This window comes from Anoplopoma fimbria, chromosome 19 (genome assembly GCF_027596085.1).
Source record: "Anoplopoma fimbria isolate UVic2021 breed Golden Eagle Sablefish chromosome 19, Afim_UVic_2022, whole genome shotgun sequence".
In the NCBI taxonomy this organism is placed as follows: Eukaryota; Metazoa; Chordata; class Actinopteri; order Perciformes; family Anoplopomatidae; genus Anoplopoma; species Anoplopoma fimbria.
The window spans coordinates 7,193,535-7,214,284 of record NC_072467.1 but is presented as its reverse complement, the minus strand read 5'-3'; the positions used below and the strand labels follow the sequence as shown (position 1 = coordinate 7,214,284).

At 40.2% G+C, this 20,750-nt stretch overlaps 3 protein-coding genes across 3 annotated transcripts; 1 reads left to right on the top strand and 2 right to left on the bottom strand.

Moving 5' to 3' along the window:
- Positions 1 to 1,888: 1,888 nt before the first annotated feature.
- Positions 1,889 to 8,184, top strand: ldha (lactate dehydrogenase A4). Its single transcript, XM_054619567.1, has 8 exons — positions 1,889 to 1,992; positions 3,600 to 3,725; positions 4,323 to 4,440; positions 4,568 to 4,741; positions 4,846 to 5,019; positions 5,201 to 5,318; positions 6,637 to 6,760; positions 6,889 to 8,184. Exons 2-8 carry the CDS (start codon positions 3,600 to 3,602, stop codon positions 7,051 to 7,053), a joined length of 999 nt encoding a protein of 332 aa, XP_054475542.1. The 5' UTR covers positions 1,889 to 1,992; the 3' UTR covers positions 7,054 to 8,184.
- A 1,650-nt stretch (positions 8,185 to 9,834) lies between these two features.
- Positions 9,835 to 17,625, bottom strand: tsg101a (tumor susceptibility 101a). Its single transcript, XM_054619962.1, has 10 exons — positions 17,225 to 17,625; positions 16,262 to 16,349; positions 16,073 to 16,138; positions 15,233 to 15,396; positions 14,839 to 14,965; positions 13,315 to 13,372; positions 13,035 to 13,129; positions 11,571 to 11,773; positions 10,524 to 10,763; positions 9,835 to 10,105 (listed from the first exon to the last, which is right to left on the bottom strand). Exons 1-10 carry the CDS (start codon positions 17,264 to 17,266, stop codon positions 10,016 to 10,018), a joined length of 1,173 nt encoding a protein of 390 aa, XP_054475937.1. The 5' UTR covers positions 17,267 to 17,625; the 3' UTR covers positions 9,835 to 10,015.
- Positions 17,626 to 18,449: 824 nt separating this feature from the next.
- zgc:123278 (uncharacterized protein LOC641569 homolog) lies at positions 18,450 to 20,617 on the bottom strand. The gene is made up of 7 exons (XM_054620788.1): positions 20,461 to 20,617; positions 19,796 to 19,943; positions 19,609 to 19,693; positions 19,436 to 19,501; positions 19,102 to 19,265; positions 18,839 to 18,941; positions 18,450 to 18,627 (listed from the first exon to the last, which is right to left on the bottom strand). Exons 2-7 carry the CDS (start codon positions 19,835 to 19,837, stop codon positions 18,500 to 18,502), a joined length of 588 nt encoding a protein of 195 aa, XP_054476763.1. The 5' UTR covers positions 19,838 to 19,943; positions 20,461 to 20,617; the 3' UTR covers positions 18,450 to 18,499.
- Positions 20,618 to 20,750: the final 133 nt, after the last annotated feature.

The following is a 20,750-nucleotide window of genomic DNA, read 5'->3' as shown; positions in this document are numbered from 1 at the left end:
ACTGGCTCCCTGTAAGAGCTCACATCCAGTTTAAGACTCTAGCCTACAGGGCAGTGAAAGGAACAGCTCCTTCCTATCTCCAGGCCTTGGTCAAGCCCTACACCCCCGCCCGACCACTTCGCTCTGCTGCCTCGGGGCGACTGGTTGCCCCGTCGCTCAGAGGTCCCTGCGGCCGATCCACCCGGTCACAGCTTTTTACCGTCCTGGCCCCACAGTGGTGGAATGAACTCCCCACTGACGTCAGGACAGCAGAGTCGCTGCCCATCTTTCGGCGCAGGCTGAAAACTCACCTCTTCAAGAAGCGCTACCCTGAGCCTTCCTCGTAGCACTTATTGCATTCGTATTAGTTGTTGCACGTATTGTATTCGTATCAGTTCGCTGCACTTATTGTATTCGTATTCATTTGCTGCACTTATCCTATTCGTAGTAGTTTGTAGCACTTATTGTATTCGTATTAGTCTGTTGCAATTATTGTTTTCGTAGTAATTTGCCTCTGCACTATACTTTTGCTCTGGTTTATGCTTTAAGATGCTTGTTTAAGAAAGGAGATGCACTTATGACTTCTGGTGACTAGTAGTTCTCTTGAATACCTATGTTGAATACACTTCCTGTAAGTCGCTTTGGATAAAAGCGTCTGCTAAATGACTGTAATGTAATGTAAATGTAATGAGTTAACACAAAGCTGGTGGTTCACTTCAACATTTGTTTAACAAAACAGACTGGGTTCTTGCCTGTTTAGAGAATGCTTATTGGCATGGCAGAGGTTTACTGGTGGAAATGATCGGAGAGCTGATTTAACTGCTGTGAATTTGCATAGACCTTTTGTTGACCCTTTCATCATTTGTCCATGTCCGTGTTTTGTCATACAGCATGTTGCAACATCCAGTGAATGATATTGCTAAAATACAAAGAGTCCCATCTGTAAAGTTTATTTTTTGTTTGAGTATGTTGTTGATTACGCAACATTTTTTGAAATCACAAAATTCCACGATGACCATATATACAGAACATCTAGAACTGGATAGTCAGAGAGCACACATCTTTGGTCCCAGTGCAGGCCAAACAGTAGACCAGAACAAAGAACAATGGAAACGCTCTGTTGTAACTAATATGCAAGCCTTTTGTCTTTTGTCAGTCGAGTCACAATAAGATCAAAACCTCTGATAGGTAACACAATGTGGCTTTTTGTTCCACGTTTATGTAATATCTCTCTCTCTTAAAATGTCTTAAACTAAACAGGAGGGGGCGCCATAGTGCAGCTGATGTAACAGAATGGTGACGTAATAATCCCGTATCACGTCAAATACATATACCGTCCGGTACTTTTCCACTTCCAGGGGGACCATTTCCGGTTAGGGTCCGCCACATTACATAAACCACCAAACTATTACAAATAACAACACCTACATGAGCCATATATAACTACGACTCCAAGGCTACCCCCACTGCACGTTTCTAACGCAGAGATATTAAATAAAAAGTGTTTTTAAATGAAGTCATGAAGTAAATCCGGTTTGTTTGCTGAAGCCGAGTTGTTCTGACAGATAATGAAGATACATGCAAGCATCCGATAATCTTTTTTCCATCCATTCTTCAGTTAACGTTAAATGATGCGTTTAAAGTCATGTTTTAATAAAGCCGGACACGTGTGCGTTTATAAAGCACCCCCGCGCGGTTCCAGGACGGAGAAGATGATTCATATCCTAGGAGGGGTCAACATGTTCAAAGGAGGCATCTATGTTAACAAGTCAATAGGTTGAACCCTGCTATTGCACTGCCGCATCCTGTGTCGGACGTGACACCCAGCATGCGCGGCGGTCATAGACCCACCCGGTCTCATTAATATGTAGGCACGTAACGTCTACGGAGGAAGGCTGTCTTTAAAAGCCGAGAGCCTCCCCCTCTGCAGCACCATTTCTGCGGAGAAGCTGCACTCTAGAGGAGACGACACATTCCAGCTCGCGTTTCCACTTGTCCAACTGAAGCCTAAAGGTAAGATAACCCGACCAACGCAAATATATATAACCTGCTACACGGTGTATACTTCAGGTGTCTCCGGAAACTATCGTTTTGTTTTTGACTCGTTTGGAGTAAGCTTATTTTGTTAAAGTAGTTCCAATGGGGGGACTCCAGCAACCTGATGCGCATTTCAGGAGGATACGGAGAGGGGCGTGTCTCTGGACAATATCGATAGTGTTGATTGGTTGTTGATTGGTGACGAATGAGGCTGGCACCAATTTCGGTTTATGACAGGTAACGCTTGTTTCATTTGATTTATTTAGCGTCTGCTAAATGACTGTAATGTAATGTAATGTAATTTACATAATTAAGGATTTTTTTTTTGTGTGCGTGTGAAATAAAGTAGCTGAAGCAACAGGATGTAGGCCTTCCAGTGTCATTTCCTAGTTGTCTAATTGTTGCAGTTACATGATGAGTTTTATGAATGATGCTGTAAATGATGGACATATATATACCTTTTTAATAAATTGCTTATAGTAGGGAGCCCACGCGCATTAAATATAGGATATATCACAAACACCTTCCCTATAATCTAGGTTAATATAACAACCGTAAAGGGCAGGTGGTTTGAATGAGCTTCCAACATTGCATCATGTTGTTTGAATAGATGTAATAAACGCAGTGTTACACAACCTTCTGCGCATGCCCCATGGCGGCCACCATCCAGACCGTGGCCTGAGTCTTAAATGAGCCTGGCACAGGAAATGGACCGCAGTCGGGCCCTTAGGGGAGTGGATCTTAGTGAGAGTACTGGTGCTGCAGATATCTCGTTCTTACTATATCACATTGAGTTCTTTCAGCTAATAATCCTTCTTGTAATCCTCATTTAGTCTTGCTACAATAGTAATTTGTATGGTTGGTATTGAAGAAGTACATTAATCCTTTACTGTAACAAAGGGTCCCTTTTGTAAAGGGCAAACCCAGCTCACCTCAGGGTCAGGGCCCGGTATGTTGTAAGCTTTAACCTATGTGTGAGAGATAATTGGATAAAGGGATATTGGGTATGACTGTCCCACTTACCATCTTTGACTATTGTGTGCAAACTCCCCATGGGCAGGTGTTAAATATCCTCTCAAGGAAGGCATTACAGTGTATTAATCCTGCCAGGCACTCCTCGTACGTGCTTGTCTCCACATCACCGAGAGAAAAGTGAGTCACGCAGATGATGTAAACCATCGAAAGTGTGAGCACTCACACATGCTTCCTCTACCAGGAAACCTAGAGTAGTGTGTGACGTCAGCCAGTCTGCACACAGACAGGCTGCAGTACTTCCCCAGGCAGTGGTTTCCGTGGAGACCCAGAGTGGCGCTGTGAAGCAAGAATTTCCACAAACCATTTATGGAAGTAAACATGAGACAAGAGTGAAGAGTACCAAACTGGAACTTGGGGTTGTCACAGGTTATGTATCCGAGTTTGCCTTAGTTATTGTCGGATGAGAAACGCATCAAACTGTTCCATACATCATGCAGTACTACTTTACTGCCTCTCTGCTTCCTCTCTCACCCGTCCTCCTCCTCCCCCTTTTATACTCTTTTACCCGTTTACCTACTCTTTCCTAAATACCTCTTTACTTTCCACAGATGTCTACCAAGGACAAGCTGATCAGCCATGTGATGAAGGAGGAGCCTGTTGGCAGCAGGAACAAGGTGACGGTGGTGGGTGTCGGCATGGTGGGCATGGCCTCTGCCATGAGTATCCTGCTCAAGGTAAGACGGAAAGAGAGAAAGAGAGAATGTATGAAGTAAAGAGAAAGAGTTGAGGGATGTGTGTGGCTGTGCAGAGTCAGAACAGCATGAAGGTACAAGGAGCTTTTGATAAACCCCTTGAAAAGTACAAACATGAAAATAACTACAAATGGATTATTAAGGACTTGCTAAATAATCTCTGAACTGAGGAACATTCAAACTGACTTTGGAAGGTGTGATGACTAGCAGAATCAGCCTCTGCAATGCTTTGTATAATTTAAAACCTGCTTGCTACCTTTATTATACAAAACGACACAGGCAACATTATATTGCCATAATATTGTTTTGTCCCAGTCACGAGTTAACTTTGCCAGCTGAGGTACAACAGAGGCTAAGTGAAACCAGGTGGCAAGTCTTACAGCTAACAATGCTAATGAACAAACAAGGCAGAAATGAATGGTGTTGTTCCTCATTTTATATCCGTGCTATATACCTGGAAGTAACAGCGTTCAGCCACTTTGAATAAACTTTATTGTAGCTTTGTCCATTTGATATAAGATTGACTGTATAAAGTTTGTAATGAGTTTCCAGAATGACTTATTGTACGTATTTAATCAGGACTTGTGTGATGAGCTGGCCCTTGTTGATGTGATGGAGGAAAAGTTGAAGGGTGAGGTCATGGACCTGCAGCACGGATCCCTCTTCCTCAAGGCACACAAGATTGTAGCAGACAAAGGTGAGAATGTACAAAAGTAACTGCAACCTTTTCACTCTTGAAGAACAGTTTTTTCATTACGGTATGACGCTTGACCCTATCAATCTGTGGCTCTATCAGAACGTCTCTCCTTTTGTCAATTTGTCAGACTACAGTGTGACAGCCAACTCCAAGGTGGTGGTGGTGACGGCCGGTGCCCGCCAGCAGGAGGGCGAGAGCCGTCTCAACCTGGTGCAGCGCAACGTCAACATCTTCAAGTTCATCATCCCAAACATCGTCAAGTACAGCCCCAACTGCATCATCATGGTGGTTTCTAACCCAGGTTAGTCAGACTGTAGTGTGAATGAGTGAGGGAGGGGGGGAGAAATGTGAGAGAAGGTCTGCAGATGAAATGATCATCATTTTTTGTCCCCTTAACCCTTCCAGTGGACATCCTGACCTACGTGGCCTGGAAGCTGAGTGGTTTCCCCCGTCACCGCATCATCGGCTCTGGCACCAACCTGGACTCTGCCCGTTTCCGTCACCTCATGGGAGAGAAGCTCAACATCCACCCTTCCAGCTGCCACGGCTGGATCATCGGAGAGCACGGAGACTCCAGTGGTATGCAGCCCTGACTAAAAATAAAATCTCTGCCTGACCTGCCACTGTACCGCTTTGTCGTTCTGCTGCCAATCTTTTAATACAGCTACATCAATTGCATGTTTTATGTTGACATGATTGCCTTCGTGTATAGAAATAAAGGTCACGATTAACAAACATTTCACTGTTGTGTCTCTCCTAGTGCCTGTGTGGAGCGGCGTGAATGTTGCTGGAGTTTCTCTGCAGGGCCTCAACCCAAAGATGGGGGCCGAGGGTGACAGTGAGAACTGGAAGGCTGTACATAAGATGGTGGTTGATGGGTGAGTACAAATCATTTCCCTGTAAACGACCAATGAGCTCAAAGAACTCCCCGAAACCTGCAACCTTTTGTCAAACAATCATCCAATCATCCGTGTGCATGTCTAGCCCTGAGATGGAAGCGATGCATGCTATGTTTTATCGGAACAGACGTTTAAGGTTTAGTGGCTTTCTTATCAACACAAAGACAAAAAAAATGCAGAAGGCCCAATTCAATCAAGTAGAGCTGCCTGGTTGAGGAATGTGATCGGGGCTGTGAGCCAAACGGCAAGCAGAGGCGGGTACCCAGTATATATTACTGTGCCTGGCAGCCAGTACAAACACAATAGCTTTGGTACTCAGTGTAACATAATACTGGACAGTTGTGTTCAGGGCCTCACATTTGCTCCCAGGTCTGCATTGATGAAACACCAGGCATTATTTTTTACTAAACAAAGGCAGAGTTACCCGAAACAAATTACTTTATAGATGCTACCTAATCAGCATTGCTATATTTGTTACTCATGCCTGTTGTTGTATTTTGTATTATGAAGCTGTGTTATTTCTTCGGAAGTTAAGTGCTGCAACCGTTTGCCCTGTAAACTTTGATATTGTACCATTATTACCATTAGTCTGCCAACCTATCTTAACTCGCAGTAGTGAGAGGTCAACCATGTGCAACACAATAGATGGTTTATCAGACATGTTTGCAAAGGTTTCAGGTATGAAATAAAAGATAGAAGAGAGACAAAGGGTGAGTGTACACAATGGATGTCTCAACAGAGAGCAAAAGAAATCAGCAAAGGTGCACGGTTCTCCATTTGCATGGCCAGTAGAGCAGAGGCCTTATTTTACATGGTGACATCAGAGTCCAGTCATGTTATTTTGAAAGCATACTTATAAAACTGTACTGTACAAATCCAGACTAAGGAGCTGATCTGAGTTTATGGTGCATCTTCATCATCAGGTTCAGTCAGCTCACTCGCATGGACCAGATTTATTCTCTATCACTCTGCATACATACACACATCAAGCCCAGTACAGCAAAGATTTGGGAATGACAATTATAAACCTCCCCCACAAAGCCTCATTAGATACTGAACATGAACAAACATGCGCGCGTCAAACAATTTCCCGCTCCTCTCCTGGGGATAAACAGCTGAATTATCAGCAGGAAATTATCTGGAAAGAAGGTGACTGAGGGATGTTAGAGGATGTGGGAGCAAACAAAGTCCCAAATACCGAGGCAGACTGATAACATTATTTATTTTTTCTCCAGTCTAGAAGACATGCTGTTCTCCCTTTTTTAATTTATTTTCGTATTCTGTGTGTGCACTGCAGGGCCTACGAGGTCATCAAGCTGAAGGGCTACACTTCCTGGGCCATTGGCATGTCTGTGGCTGACCTGGTGGAGAGCATCATTAAGAACCTGCACAAAGTGCACCCTGTGTCCACACTGGTCCAGGTGAGCAGATTGAGAGCAAGCCATACCTTAAGCTGTTTGGCCAAATCCACAAACATACTGTACATTCTTCTTATATTATGCAACGGCCCTATAACCCTGACCTTGTTGTGCTCCCTCCCTCTCTACAGGGCATGCATGGAGTGAAGGATGAGGTCTTCCTGAGCATCCCTTGTGTCCTGAGCAACAGCGGCCTGACCGATGTGATTCACATGACACTGAAGCCCGAAGAAGAGAAGCAGCTGGTGACCAGCGCTGAGACCCTGTGGGGCGTGCAGAAGGAGCTCACCCTGTGAACAGCACTCCTCTGAATTCTCCAGTCCACTCTGAACCCACGCTCTACTCTGTGTGGTTTGCTCCCTCCTACCGTACCTCCTTTAGCCCTAACTGCAACGGTTGAATGAAACTTCTGAATATCTGAAAAGGCCAAGTGTTTGTAGCTAAACCGGTGGGAACTAGATTTTCCCTTGAAAGATATTCACATATGGGTGTCATTTTCCTTTGCTGCCTCCCCCCTGTCCTCCTCCCTCCATGACTGAATTCTCGGACACCCAACCCACACCTATTAGCCTTTGAGCTCAACCTGCGTTGGAGGGAAGATTGTCTATTTGTTGTCCTGTCCTGATAAAAAGGCCTTTGCATATTGAGCGTATGCATTCTATGTACTGTATGTTAAGTGTGCACTGTTGTTTCTTCTGTACACTCCTTGTTTGTAGTTTTATATTTATTCTGTGATTGTTGCCAGCTGTTTTTCTCCACTTGTTCATCTCTGTTTATCTTTTTTATTTGGCGTATAATGGAGACATTCCATTCCCTATGAGAAGGCCTTCGCATCCAGCTATAGTCAAAACTACACTACTGCAGAACACTGGGCCAAAATTCTGAGATACCAAAACATTGAATCATTTGAGAAAGGCAATGTTACATTTACGGGTTGGTATTGAAGCCTTTGTAAAGAAGCAGAACCACAAGTGCACTGACAGAAAAAAAAGAAACAATTTCAAAGGTTTACGTCCAAGAGTATTAAAGGGGTTGCAACAAATGTTATGATTTAAAGCAGCAAAGATATAACAGAGAACCAGTGGGAAATAGTCAGCTACCATCATGAAGGTTACAAATCATAACACAGGGTAATAATCTTGAAGGTGTTGTTTGTTAGCACACCCTAAGCACCCTCAAAGGGGTTTTTGTATTTATTTTACTCCAACTTGACTCTGGAAAAGACATCAAGAGAATAATTATGATATTTATAGTTGTTGATACTATTTATGCATAACTGTTACAACTTTAGACATGGTTTAATAATCAACTAACTCTGAGGAACTGAACCTGTCGTGGCAGCTGGATTGTGGTTTTTATTTTCTGTAACATCAAATAAATCTGCCAGTATAAAGAAACATATCTGTCCTTCATCCTTTGTCCTCTCTTGTTTGTCATCCAAATTGCGAAAAGGCAGTTGGTATGTATTAACCGGGAAGCTGACTCAGTCACTCTCATTGCACAACTGTGTCAACACACGAGGCAGATTAAAGGTTTTTATGCAGGGGATCAAAATTCAGTCCCTAGCTTCAATACATGACATTGTGGCCAGGCTAACATACTGGTAAATACTACTACACCTGCTTACAAATACCAGTATTTAAAAAAGGATCACTATTTGTTTGATCAGGGAGAACAAACCACTTGATGCTAAAGTACTGTTGATTACAGCTAGTTCACAAACATTTAAGTCATTTCTGTGGTTTGGATTAGTCCCAACAGGTGTGTGCGACTGAGAAATACTATATGAGATGTCACTGTTGGGTTTTTTTTCAATTAAATTATGAAAACTAAACAGAGAAATCATTTTGATCAATGAAATAATCACAAAGAGATGAATCCTTGAATCAGATTTATTTTATTTTGTACTGATTTACATAAATCTACAGATATAAAAAGAACAGGTGGTCTATGGTTGAACTGGAAACAAGAAAAAAATAACAGCAGATATTCTATCATACAATTCAAAGTGCATTTAGTAATAGGCTAATTTAAATGAGACCTGTTTGAAAACTTTACATAAGTTAACTTTTTGATTAGTACAATATCTATTCTTTGTACCCTCCAATGCGCTGGCTTTATTCACAACCGTTTCCTATTTTTTTTCACTGAAAACCTAACCCTCTCAGCAGGACTGAGGATAAGTGGAAAGCACAGGGCAAACAGAAAAGTAAAGGCATAATAATCAGAAATTCCTTTGTAATACCTCAGAATAAAGCATGTCAAGCCTGTCATCCACCTTCAACAGAGACAGTGTACAGAGTAAAACAACCACTGTACATGATTGACTGGTTTATGCAGTCAGACTGGAGGGCAAACCTGACCAGCTGACACAAAGAACCTCACCCACACCCTTGTAAAGAGAAACAGGGAAAACAAATAATAGTGTGATCAAGTGGAAAGGGGGGGGGGCTCGAAATTTAGCCCATTAAAAGAGAGTGAAGAGATATAGTTCCATGTCAATGTTCATCATCACCTCCACTGTATGGAAAGTGATCCCTTTGACTCCATGGCTACTGAACATGACCCAGACATCCTGCAGCATTTAGTCCTGAGGCTGAACCTCATGCCCTTCCTGAAAGGTTGCCCTGGGTATTTATATCAGAGCCTAACCTTTTCATATGAGAGTGTACATATGGGGATCTTTATAAAGCCCCTCTCTACTAGCCCCTAAGAATTTTGTGCTTACTAGCCAAATGACTTTGTCTGGAAAAGTGACTGCGAACAGAATCGGTGGGCTCCCCTGCACTGCAACGTATACGGGTCGACACACTTACTGACTGTACGCCAACCCATAAACACTCAGGGCAAACACCAAATAGGCTCCCACCTTACTTTTACCAACATGGCATGAGCGTTAAGCATGTTTAAGTTTCAACCGCAGTACCTGGTTCACAACGGGGTTTGTATTTAATAATGGTGCAAAAGGGCCACGACTGTAATAATGATCTCAATGAAGTATTTGGTCAGATCAAAATACAAATGATGTCCTATCAGAGATCTGTGGCAACACAGGACAGCACAGTTCTTCATGATTGTTGTTGTTGTTTTTTTTTTTAAATCATTCTCTGTTGTTACTGTCTCACAAAAACAGATTTTAATGAGAAATAAAAAAAAAGAGGACAGCTACAAGAAGACGTTAAAAAAAGGGGATTAAGACAGAGGACGAGAAGAAGGAGAGCGTGAAAGTATTAATGTTTCTCCCGTAGTCAGTTTGGGTCAGTAGAGGTCACTAAGACCGGCAGTCTTGCGGGCTTTCTGCATGAGGGCACGAAGCTGGAACTGCTTTCTGGACAGAAGGCGAACATGCTGTAAGAAAAGAGAATAAGAGTCATTAAGGCTAAAAACACAGAGGACTCAAGTGTGTATAGGGCTGCGTGTCTTAAGGAGCGTCTACACAGGAGGCTTCACAGTTGCGTTTTTTAGCAACGTCTCACTTGTTGAACAGAAACATTTTTTTTTTTTTACCAATACAACTGTCTACATAGGGCAAAACTGTGTCCCAAAGCAGACTCTTTATGCTTCAAGTCTATTTCTTCTGTTTTAAGCATGTTATTACAGTGATCTGTGAATCTGTGTGACATACACTCACTACTGTGTCTGAAGGCATCCTGTGTAGACCGATATCGAGAACTGATGCTGCCGCTCTGCTAACGTGCCGTTTTCACTATGCAGGTTGATTATACATAGTTTTATACATTAGTTTTAGTTGCGTTGACGTGGTTACCTTAAGAAAAACCTCAAGGTCTATGACGCCCCTGCGAAGGGCTTCTCCGAGGTAGAAGATAGTGTCCTCAATTGCGTTTTCTTCTGCATATAGGTTCAGGATCTGTTTGTACAGCGGAGCTGTGGGCACGATGACGTCGTCAATGTCATTGTTCTCTGACTGGTTCTCCATCTTCTCCAAGGCCTCACTGAGCTCTTCGTCCTTTCTCTTCAGCAGCTCGATATTCCTGTCAACCTCAGACTAGTAGAAAAAATAATGATTACAAACATTTCATATTTATAAAAAAAAAAAAAAAAAAAAAAAAAAAATCAGATTTATTTTATTTTGTACTGATTTACATAAATCTACAGATATAAAAAGAACAGGTGGTCTATGGTTGAACTGGAAACAAGAAAAAAAATAACAGCAGATATTCTATCATACAATTCAAAGTGCATTTAGTAATAGGCTAATTTAAATGAGACCTGTTTGAAAACTTTACATAAGTTAACTTTTTGATTAGTACAATATCTATTCTTTGTACCCTCCAATGCGCTGGCTTTATTCACAACCGTTTCCTATTTTTTTTTAACTGAAAACCTAACCCTCTCAGCAGGACTGAGGATAAGTGGAAAGCACAGGGCAAACAGAAAAGTAAAGGCATAATAATCAGAAATAACCCTAACCTCAGAATAAAGCATGTCAAACCTGTCATCCACCTTCAACAGAGACAGAGTAAAACAACCACTGTACATGATTGACTGGTTTATGCAGTCAGACTGGAGGGCAAACCTGACCAGCTGACACAAAGAACCTCACCCCCACCCTTGTAAAGAGAAACAGGGAAAACAAATAATAGTGTGATCAAGTGGAAAGGGGGGGGGGGCTCGAAATTTAGCCCATTAAAAGAGAGTGAAGAGATATAGTTCCATGTCAATGTTCATCATCACCTCCACAAAAAAAAAAAAAAAAAAAAAAAAAATCATACACCAAATAGCAGGACAGTAGATAACAGAAAAAATATATAGATATAACATTAAAACGAGGTGCAAGAAGCGGAATTCTCACCACTTCCTGGTCCAGTCTTGAGACCATCTCCTCCAGTTTCTGATGCCCTTTCTTCAGATCCTCCTCTGTTCTCTTCAGGGCGTCAAGCTCCGCCTGAGCTCTGTCCATCTCCTCCTTCATTCTCCAGCGAAGCTTGTCGCTCACAGCCGATATCAGAGATGCACGGATGGTGTCCTCGCCAATGGTGCCATCTCTGTTCGGGCCTTAAGAAGAAGAGGTCAAGGGGTGATGTGAGACAGTGTACAGGCAAAACAGATAATAACGACTTTAAAAACAAACAAAACAATAACACACTCCGAGCACGGTATGAGGGATTAACTGACCACCATGATAAGATTGGTAAGATGACACCAGTTTTGAATAAACATACATTTATATACTTCTGTGTATCCTCAAGCAGGAGACTTATGAAACATTTAAACAATTGTATCCTCAGTTACTGGAAAAAACTCTTATAAAGTCTAATAATACAATCCAATTAAACCACCTAAAGTAACATTACCTTTTCTCAACTGTATGCCTGTAGTTTATGGTGGTGTTTTATTGGAACACCCTTCTCTATATACTTTTAATGTTATATTCTGTCATATGTATTTAATTAAAGCTCTGTTAGTGTTGTTAGTATTAGTATTAATTGTTCGCTTCAGGCTTTTCTAATATTTTGTTCCCATGTATATGTACTTGTCATTCAAAGAAACACCATCACAACGAAAGCTTCAAAAGCTGACGAATACCAGGTTATGTAAGTGTAAATGCCATGATGGATGTCTTGAGTCAGCACTACAAATGTCAGAGTTGATTCAGCCTTGAGATCTGACCAGTCTACGGGCAAACCCATGTCTTCTCCTTTACTAAATATGGTCGACAGCTAAAGCTCCTCCTGCATGCTGGTCCTTGACCAGCCTTTCAGTGCAGTGCTGTTAACTGATGTTGGGCCAGCAGATGGGTCACGTGATCATTGGTCTGTCTTTGTGTGGAGTTACTGTTCCCACCCTAAATATAGAACTGTGTCTGGGGTGTAGGGTGTGATGGCTGGAGGCTGTGCCTTTACCTTCAGATCCATCCTACCCTTTGGCCTTTAATGCTCCCCACTCTAGTTACACTAACGACCTTTCACTGGGAGCTCAGCGCGCCACCGAAGTCACACAGAGGGCAAGACGGGTTTGAGTCAAAAGGTCAAGGGTCTTAAATCAAAGTCAACTAAGGGCCATTGAAAAGAGGACATGTATAGTTTTTTCATGGGTGAATTAAGTTATGAATCATTGTGTTGAAATACAAACACAAAAGGGAAACATAAAACAGAAGAGTGCAGACAGTAAGAGTTACTGAGTGTGCATATCCATCTGTATCTTGCTGTGCTTGTGCAGTTTGTAAAAACATTTGAAACCTGTGCTAATTTTAAACTTAAACATGTAACCAAGACAAAGAAATACAGCAGCCCCAGATACTAAATGTGATACATACCCACTGTGGAAACTGGAGTCTGGGTGGGGTAGTGTGCAGGTCCAGCAGTGGCTGGGTAAGAGTTGCCCCCTGGGTATTGGTATCCTGGATAGCCTCTGCAAATAGTTAAATGATAAAAAAAAAAAAAACTTTAATGTTCAGCTATAAATGTAACTGAACCAGTTGCAAAGTGTTGCAATACTAAAAGTGCTTCTGTTTGATAGGATTCTAAAGAAACCATGAAAACACAAACATGCCAGGACAGGTTTGCGGTTTGAGAACTGCTTGGCAAACATCTTACCCTGGGTTAGGAGTTGGGCTATAGGGGGAGACTGCAGGCATTCCAGGCATATAGGAGGCTGAGGAAGGGAGATAGTGAAACAATCAGATCTGAGGACATACAGGGTTTTTTTTTTCCCTTTCACTTTGACAAAGACTTTCATTTTTCCTTGGTGTGCTGTAATGGTATCTGAGCTCCATCTAGTGCTTAAGGATATAAATGCATCACTTAAACCATGGGCACCAATAATACATGAGCATCAGCAATAATAGGAATAATCTTCAATATATTTTGTCTCAGTGGTAGATTTACGACATTGTGATGAACTACCTTAACCAATGCCAAAGTACAAAAATGCTATGTTTCCTGACATAATAGGAAGCCCACACATCCTAGGATTTTTTCACAGTTGAAAACTACTTTTGGTTTGTCTTCTATCTCAAGAAAAAATATTCAGAAAATACATTCATTAAAAAGCAAATACACACAAAGTTGAGCATGCTTGGCCGTGCTAAATCTGGTATTTTGTGCATTTCAGCTGAAAAATACAAAATAGACAGCAACTTTATAAGGAATACTGCACATAGTTATGACATGTAACATATGTGTTCAGCCTTCATGATTAAGTAAGAAGGTAGGAAATATCTGAAAATGTTTTTTATTGGTAACAATTTGAGGAGTTGAGTATGACCTACACATATAGGTTAATGACATTTTTACATTTCTAAACCTTTATGCAACATTTTAATTATAAACAAGTTCTAAACCGGTCACCAATCAACTTACTGCAACAACATCACAAAACACAACTTTGAAGATCGAGTAAAAGAAAAATGTTAGGAAGAAATTATCTAAGCAATTTATTGGGATTAACAGAACAACACACAGTTGGCAGTTTCTTAAATACAGCTAGCGAAATCTAGAATAATTTAAGCAACTAATCTGACCTTCACAAAGGTGTTTCATTTTAGTCCTGGTCAATTTAGATTTTTTTTTGAGTGAAAACAATGGAATTATGCTTAGAGTTTAGCAGTCTGGAGTCTTTTTGTTGATACATGGTTCCATTTTTTGTGTGTATACAATGGAGAAAAACTGTAATAAATGTTTTTTCCAGGAGTGTCTCCAGTTTGTAATACTGCATGGATATAAATATTGCAATCATTTCATTAGTGGACCAGAGGCTCAATCACCATTGTGTTACGGCAGTTGGCAATAGATTGTGAAAATATTCGAGATTGCCACTTTAAACTGTTTAAGAAAGGTGATTTTTCAACTCTTTGGATATTTTGGAAGATGTATTTTGTGATGCTTATGAATTGCGTTGCTGATTAAGAGGTGTTTTTGATATTTAGACTACCATTAATATTATTAATGGGTGGGTCAGTATATCAGAAAAACTTTTCAGTTCACTATGAGGTGTTCAGTATGTTTTCATTCAAAGTGATATTTTGCTTATAGAAGTATTTATAGTCTGTGGATCATCCTGTTCTTCTGAAACTTTTAGACAATCAGATTGCCCAATAACCCAACAAGAATGTCACTCACGGTTAGGGGGTCCAGCTGCTTGGAACGCTTGATAGGGGGCTTGTGTCGTTGGGCGAGAAAACACAGGAGGCTCCTCTCCAAAAACCACAATCATCACCTGAATCAGACCATACAGGTCTGACTGAGGCTGTAACACATAAAGTGAAGTGCATGTTTTTATTAAGGAAGCGACAAATGCTAATTGCTACTTTGGGGTAGTGTTATAGAGCCACCTTTTATAGATGTAAAAAATGTCACTTATGCAGTTATGCCTTAAATCCTCTATAACAGCATTAGCTATTTGTATAGCTTCATTATATTCATTTTTCTATGTTTTTGCATTTCAAACATTCCATAGTGTTTGCCCAAACAGTCTGTTATTACAAACTTTAATTACTTAAGACCTCACACTTACATGCTTCCACTCATGTAGATAAGGCAGGTAGATCTTGCCGTTGGCATCGATGTGCTTGCCAGTTTTGATCATCATGGCACTGGTAGGTTTGACAAAACATATGGGAGGGTTGTAGGGATATGTGTCCAGCAACCACAGACACACTGGTATGTTGTAGACATTGCCTACAGGAAAAAGAAAATATACAATATGTTATAATATGATTATACCGTATGTTTTATAAGCCTCATGATTATCATCGCTCCACCAGTCGCTCAAACTTTGTTATTTTGAGGAAAACTTCTGTATTCAGGTGCAATTTGGACATCTACATAGAGCAAACAATAATAATTATTACTAATGCGACCTTTTCTTCATATCAAGTAAAATAGCAATGTATGTTAGTAATCCCAAACCCAGAGTGGGTTTGAAGGTCACTATAAGATGTCAAAAGTGTTCCACTTCTTGAATGTCAATTAGGCCATGAGGAACAGTCGGATAACTGGCAGATCAAGGGCATGGAGTAACACATTACAAGAGGCATTTTTGCAGAAACACAAGCATGTTTTGAAATTGTATGTGTTTTGGTTGAGGTGGATTCTCACCGTTATCTGACACAATGAGGCATTTTGACATTTGCCAATTACTCTATTTGAGCCTAGAGTTGAAAAGTTTGTTTTTATAAAGTGAAAGATAAATAGAACAAGCTAAAGTGAGCACGCAAGAGAATGAGTAGGTGAGCGAAGAAGCTAACTTTCAGTCTTTCAGTTTCTACTAAGAAACAATAAGTTATATGTTTTTTTTTTTCCATTATCTAAAAAGAGAAAAACATTTTTAGAAAGAAAGGTAAACATTCTTTACATCTGTAGCTCACTGGGACCGTTCCTGTCAGGCTCATCAGGTCTCTTGTGGATCCATCATTAAACACTGAAATTGAAGAAGATGTCATGTCAAGTAGCAAAACAATTTGGATACATACCATAACTTAAGCACACAATATATAACTGAGACCAGACAGTTAAAAAAAACAGGAGATCAGTATCAATTTACCATAAGCATCCATGAGTGGCTTCAAGTCCTTGTACTGGGAGATGACATTGGTTATCTCACGAACAGTCAGATCTCTGTATTTGTATTGCTAGAAAATTACAAGAAAAGATGAAAGGGACAACGTAATGTATGTTAGTATATTGAAAGTTAAGACACATTTGCTGACATTAAGACCGAGCTGACAACTAATAACCTTAATAATTTACTTAAGAAGTCATTTTGGCATAGCACATAGTTTGCAGTTGTTTACTTGCTGTCTGCTTGTATATATTCTTTTATACCAGGTCCTTAAAAGGCACATTTTGTGGTTTGATTGTGAAGAATTGTAGCCTCAACATCAAAGTATAAACTCAGGGATGGAACCTGCTCGCCCTCCCTGATTGGTTCACGGATGTCAGACTTACACTTAAATCTGGGTTATTCCTTTTCATTCTGATCCTGCACATAATTCGATGACATCTGTGATGTTTGTCTCAAACTTTTGAAAGGCATACATGTAAAATTGTGATCATGAACACATAATACTTAAGTTTAGTCTGAAAAAAGTTGCATTTGTCGAGGTAGATATGGAGCTTGCTGCACACCATTAGCAGGCTGAACCATTGTTGTACAAACACAATGTAATGTGTACATACAAACTATGAATGGTGGCTAAAAAACACATTTATAGTTAACGTATTAGGGTGTTAGCTAGGTGGCTATGCTACATGGTAAAACGTAACAGCTAACTAGGTTAACACAGATTAGTGAGAGGGATCTTGGTTAAAGGCATAATTACATTTGAACAAAACCACATGTTTAACGTGCTATCTTAAAAAAAACACAGGCCGGTCATTAAGCATCCAGAAACGTGAACCTGCTGACGTTTACCGACAGTCTCATGTTTGGTATCGGTAGCATTAGCATTAGCATTAACTAGCTAACGTGCTACTGTCGGCCGGCTACACACCCGTAACACTTTACCTTTAGCATTTTCTTCAGGGCACCTTCGTTGACAACGGCCATGTTTCTTGTGTTTTTGTTTTCACTGTTGTTATGAATGAGTGAGGCGAGTGAACGGCTGACTTTTAACCCGGCTAGACTGACAGCTAACACAAGCTAACGCTGGCTAGCAGGACTTATCTGAATGCTAGGCTAGAGTTAGCCCAGCCTCGGGCCCGACTACAAGGGTCCGGTGTCTATGTGCAGCCCTCCGGGTCAACACGGATGAGGACCCTGTTGTCAATGCGACAGAATTCAATACTAGAAATGATACACGAACAACGAATGTATGGATCCAGAAAGGAGACGAAAAACAAATATCCGATGGTCAACAACAATGATTTCCGGCATTACGCCTGACTACTTCCGGTACGCATGTGACGCTGACGAGCGCAGGCCGAGGCGTGGTCACGTGACTACCTGTTTCATACATCATAAGGGATAAAGGCAAAACGTGTACCAAGTAATTTATACAAAACACTTGTTTTCTGTTGGAAGTCCTTCCCACCATATATTTATTTAGAACACGACATTGAATGAATCACTTATTTTACAAGATGTTGTATTGTGATGCTGGTCCTGTCTTTGGGAATAGTTTACTTACTTTTCTATGTGAAAAGGTTTGTGGTAAATCTAAGTTGTAATATTATGCTAGGCCACTAAAACGTTTGATATAAAAAAAAGTCACAACAATTGTAAACACAGTTACTGAGAAACTGTTGTAAGTATTAGTTTTTTTTTATTTAACTGTCAGATAGATTTTTTTAAATTCATTATATAAAACCACACATTAAAAGGTATCATGATCCATTTGGCTGTACCTGCCTGTGTGTGTATTCTATAAATTACTAACTTTTCTCTTCACTGGTCAAAAGTCCAAAACATTTGTGGGTATGACACAACAAAGGCCAGAGGGTGCAGATAAGGTACAGTTGTATAAACTGCTTGTAAAGCAATTTGAGTCTCTTAACACACAAGCATTCATATTAGTTTATTATGTTTATAAGAACTATATATTCAAAAAAAGAATCCAATATATTCATACCAAACACAGCCAATATGTTCTCATCAGGTGCTGCTTGACATTTACAGTCCAAATCATTTGAAAAAATACAGCATGCTGTTATATGTCTGAAATATAAATCAATTTACTTAAGATAATCAATGGATACCATCTGACACTGTACATTGGATCAAACACTTTATCACAGCCAACACACAAACAGTAAAAATAAATCATTTTCAAATTCCACAAGGCTAACAGTTGGTTTCATTGTCTTGCTGGAAAGGTAGACCATCTTCTCTGGCTATTTGCAGATGCACTTCATCTGTACTTCCATCTGTATTTGAAAGCACCTCTGCTTGTCTGTTGAACTGTAGCCAACCTATAAAAATATATTTTTCATTTCAGAAGGTCTTTAAAAGTAACAACAAATTCATAAACATGTTGACAGGGAGAACTCGTTGAACATAGATTCACACTGAAACGGGTGTGGCCTAGATATGAATCTGTCTTATCAACTTGTATCTAGGGCATGTTTGTGCTGTTTTAAAACTACATGGAGACTTGTTCCTGCCTGTGTGAGTGTTACTTACAAGGGGCTTGTTCGGACTCTGAATTAGTCTGCATGCATACGGGAGGGAAGTCTCCGAACATGACAACCATCACCTGCAGTAGGCTAAGTAAGTCACAATCACCCTGATAGGAGAAAGGAAATCACACATGAAACATGTATGCTCTAAACCACACCAATATTGGTGGTGCCAGCAAAAATGTCCAACAACACGGTAACAACACCTTGGCTATCTCTTTTTTCAAAGAATAATGAAAGAGTATAAAATCAAATGTAAACCCTCACATTATTCCACTCCTCCAGGTAAGGCAGCATGACTTCACCATTGCTAGAGATGTATTTACTGGTGAGGACCATCATCTCACATGTGGGTCTGACATAGCAGATGGGAGCAGTTTGGGGGTAGCTTTCCTCAATCCACAGGCATACAGGAATGTTGTAGGTCTTGTCTTGTATATAAAAAACAGGGGAAAAGGGTACTTTCTCTAGCATATTCTGAGAGATTATGAGTTTATCTGCCTTATTTGTAGAATCAAATTGTTCAGAATCCATGTCAGAGTCAGCTTCTGGTTACAATCAAACTGCTTACAAACAGTATGAAATGCAAAGTCATTGTTACCTTCAAACATGACAGGAATGGTTCCGGTTAGACTCATCAAGTTTTTTGTGGTTCCATCATTGTAAACTGAAAAAAAAATGAAAGACTGATAATATATTTAACAGCACTTGTTGATTTTTCCTCAGGTTTAATAAGTTTAAAAACAGACTGTTAGCTGTTATTTAGCTTCTTACCATATCTATCCAGCATGGGCACAAGGCTTTGGAAGTGAGTCAACGCAACATACATTTCTTGGGCTACATGTTTGCGGAGATATGTCTTAAAAATGAAAGGATACAAAACAAACACTGAACAGAATATACATGGATTCTATATGGACAGTGTGTTGTTAATATTTTAATTGTTTATAATTATTCTTACCTTAGGGAGCATTTTCTTAATGGCTTTCTCATAGTATGGCATGATTACGGTTAACCAGGAGGAAAATGTATTTTTCGGTCACCAACACCCAACAATTCCGGATTTCTGTCTGTCTTCGGTTTATGGATAACCGCCCAGCTTTATGACACTTGAAAGTGCAGTGACAGAACAGCCTCACAATTATGCAAATCATTTAAAGCTATGACTAGTCTACATGGCACACTCCTTTACATCTATGCAGCACTTAAATTCATATTTGCAAATTGCTCCTATAACAATAATACTTATCATTTTGACCTGTGATTCCCGTCAAACCAATCATTCCAGTGGTACCATATGGGTAACAATAGACAAATAAATAATAATAATAATAATAATAATAATAATAATAATAATCAATCCTTTATTAGTCCCACAATGGGGAAATTATTTCTCTGCATTTAACCCATCCCGGAGGAGCAGTGGGCTGCAATGAAGCGCCCGGGGAGCAACTTGGGGTTAGGTGTCTTGGTACATCAATACCAGCAGTAATACAAATATATTACCCTTCAAATGCTCCATTTTAAAAATGCATACTCACTGTACTTTCACATTGTATTTATCAGTGAAGATTACCTCAGTGCATTAACATTTATTTGTAGACTAGAAAAGTATTTCTGGCATACTTCCTCCTTCCTGTTCCACTGCTTTAAGTGACCAACCCAAAATAGTTTTTCTGTGAAGGATTCATTACATTTTAATTCTTTGGGCATTGAAATACTTAAAAAGTTTTACAAAATAAAAAACAGGTCTGCCCTATTCACCTGTGGAACCGTTAATGGCACTGCTGATGGTAAAACTCTTGTGCAAACACAACATTTATGATGGTCTTTTGAACCTTGATCACAGCTTTACTTGCCCACATAAACAACACATTATCCATTATCAAACATTGTGATCCTCCCATTCAAACAGG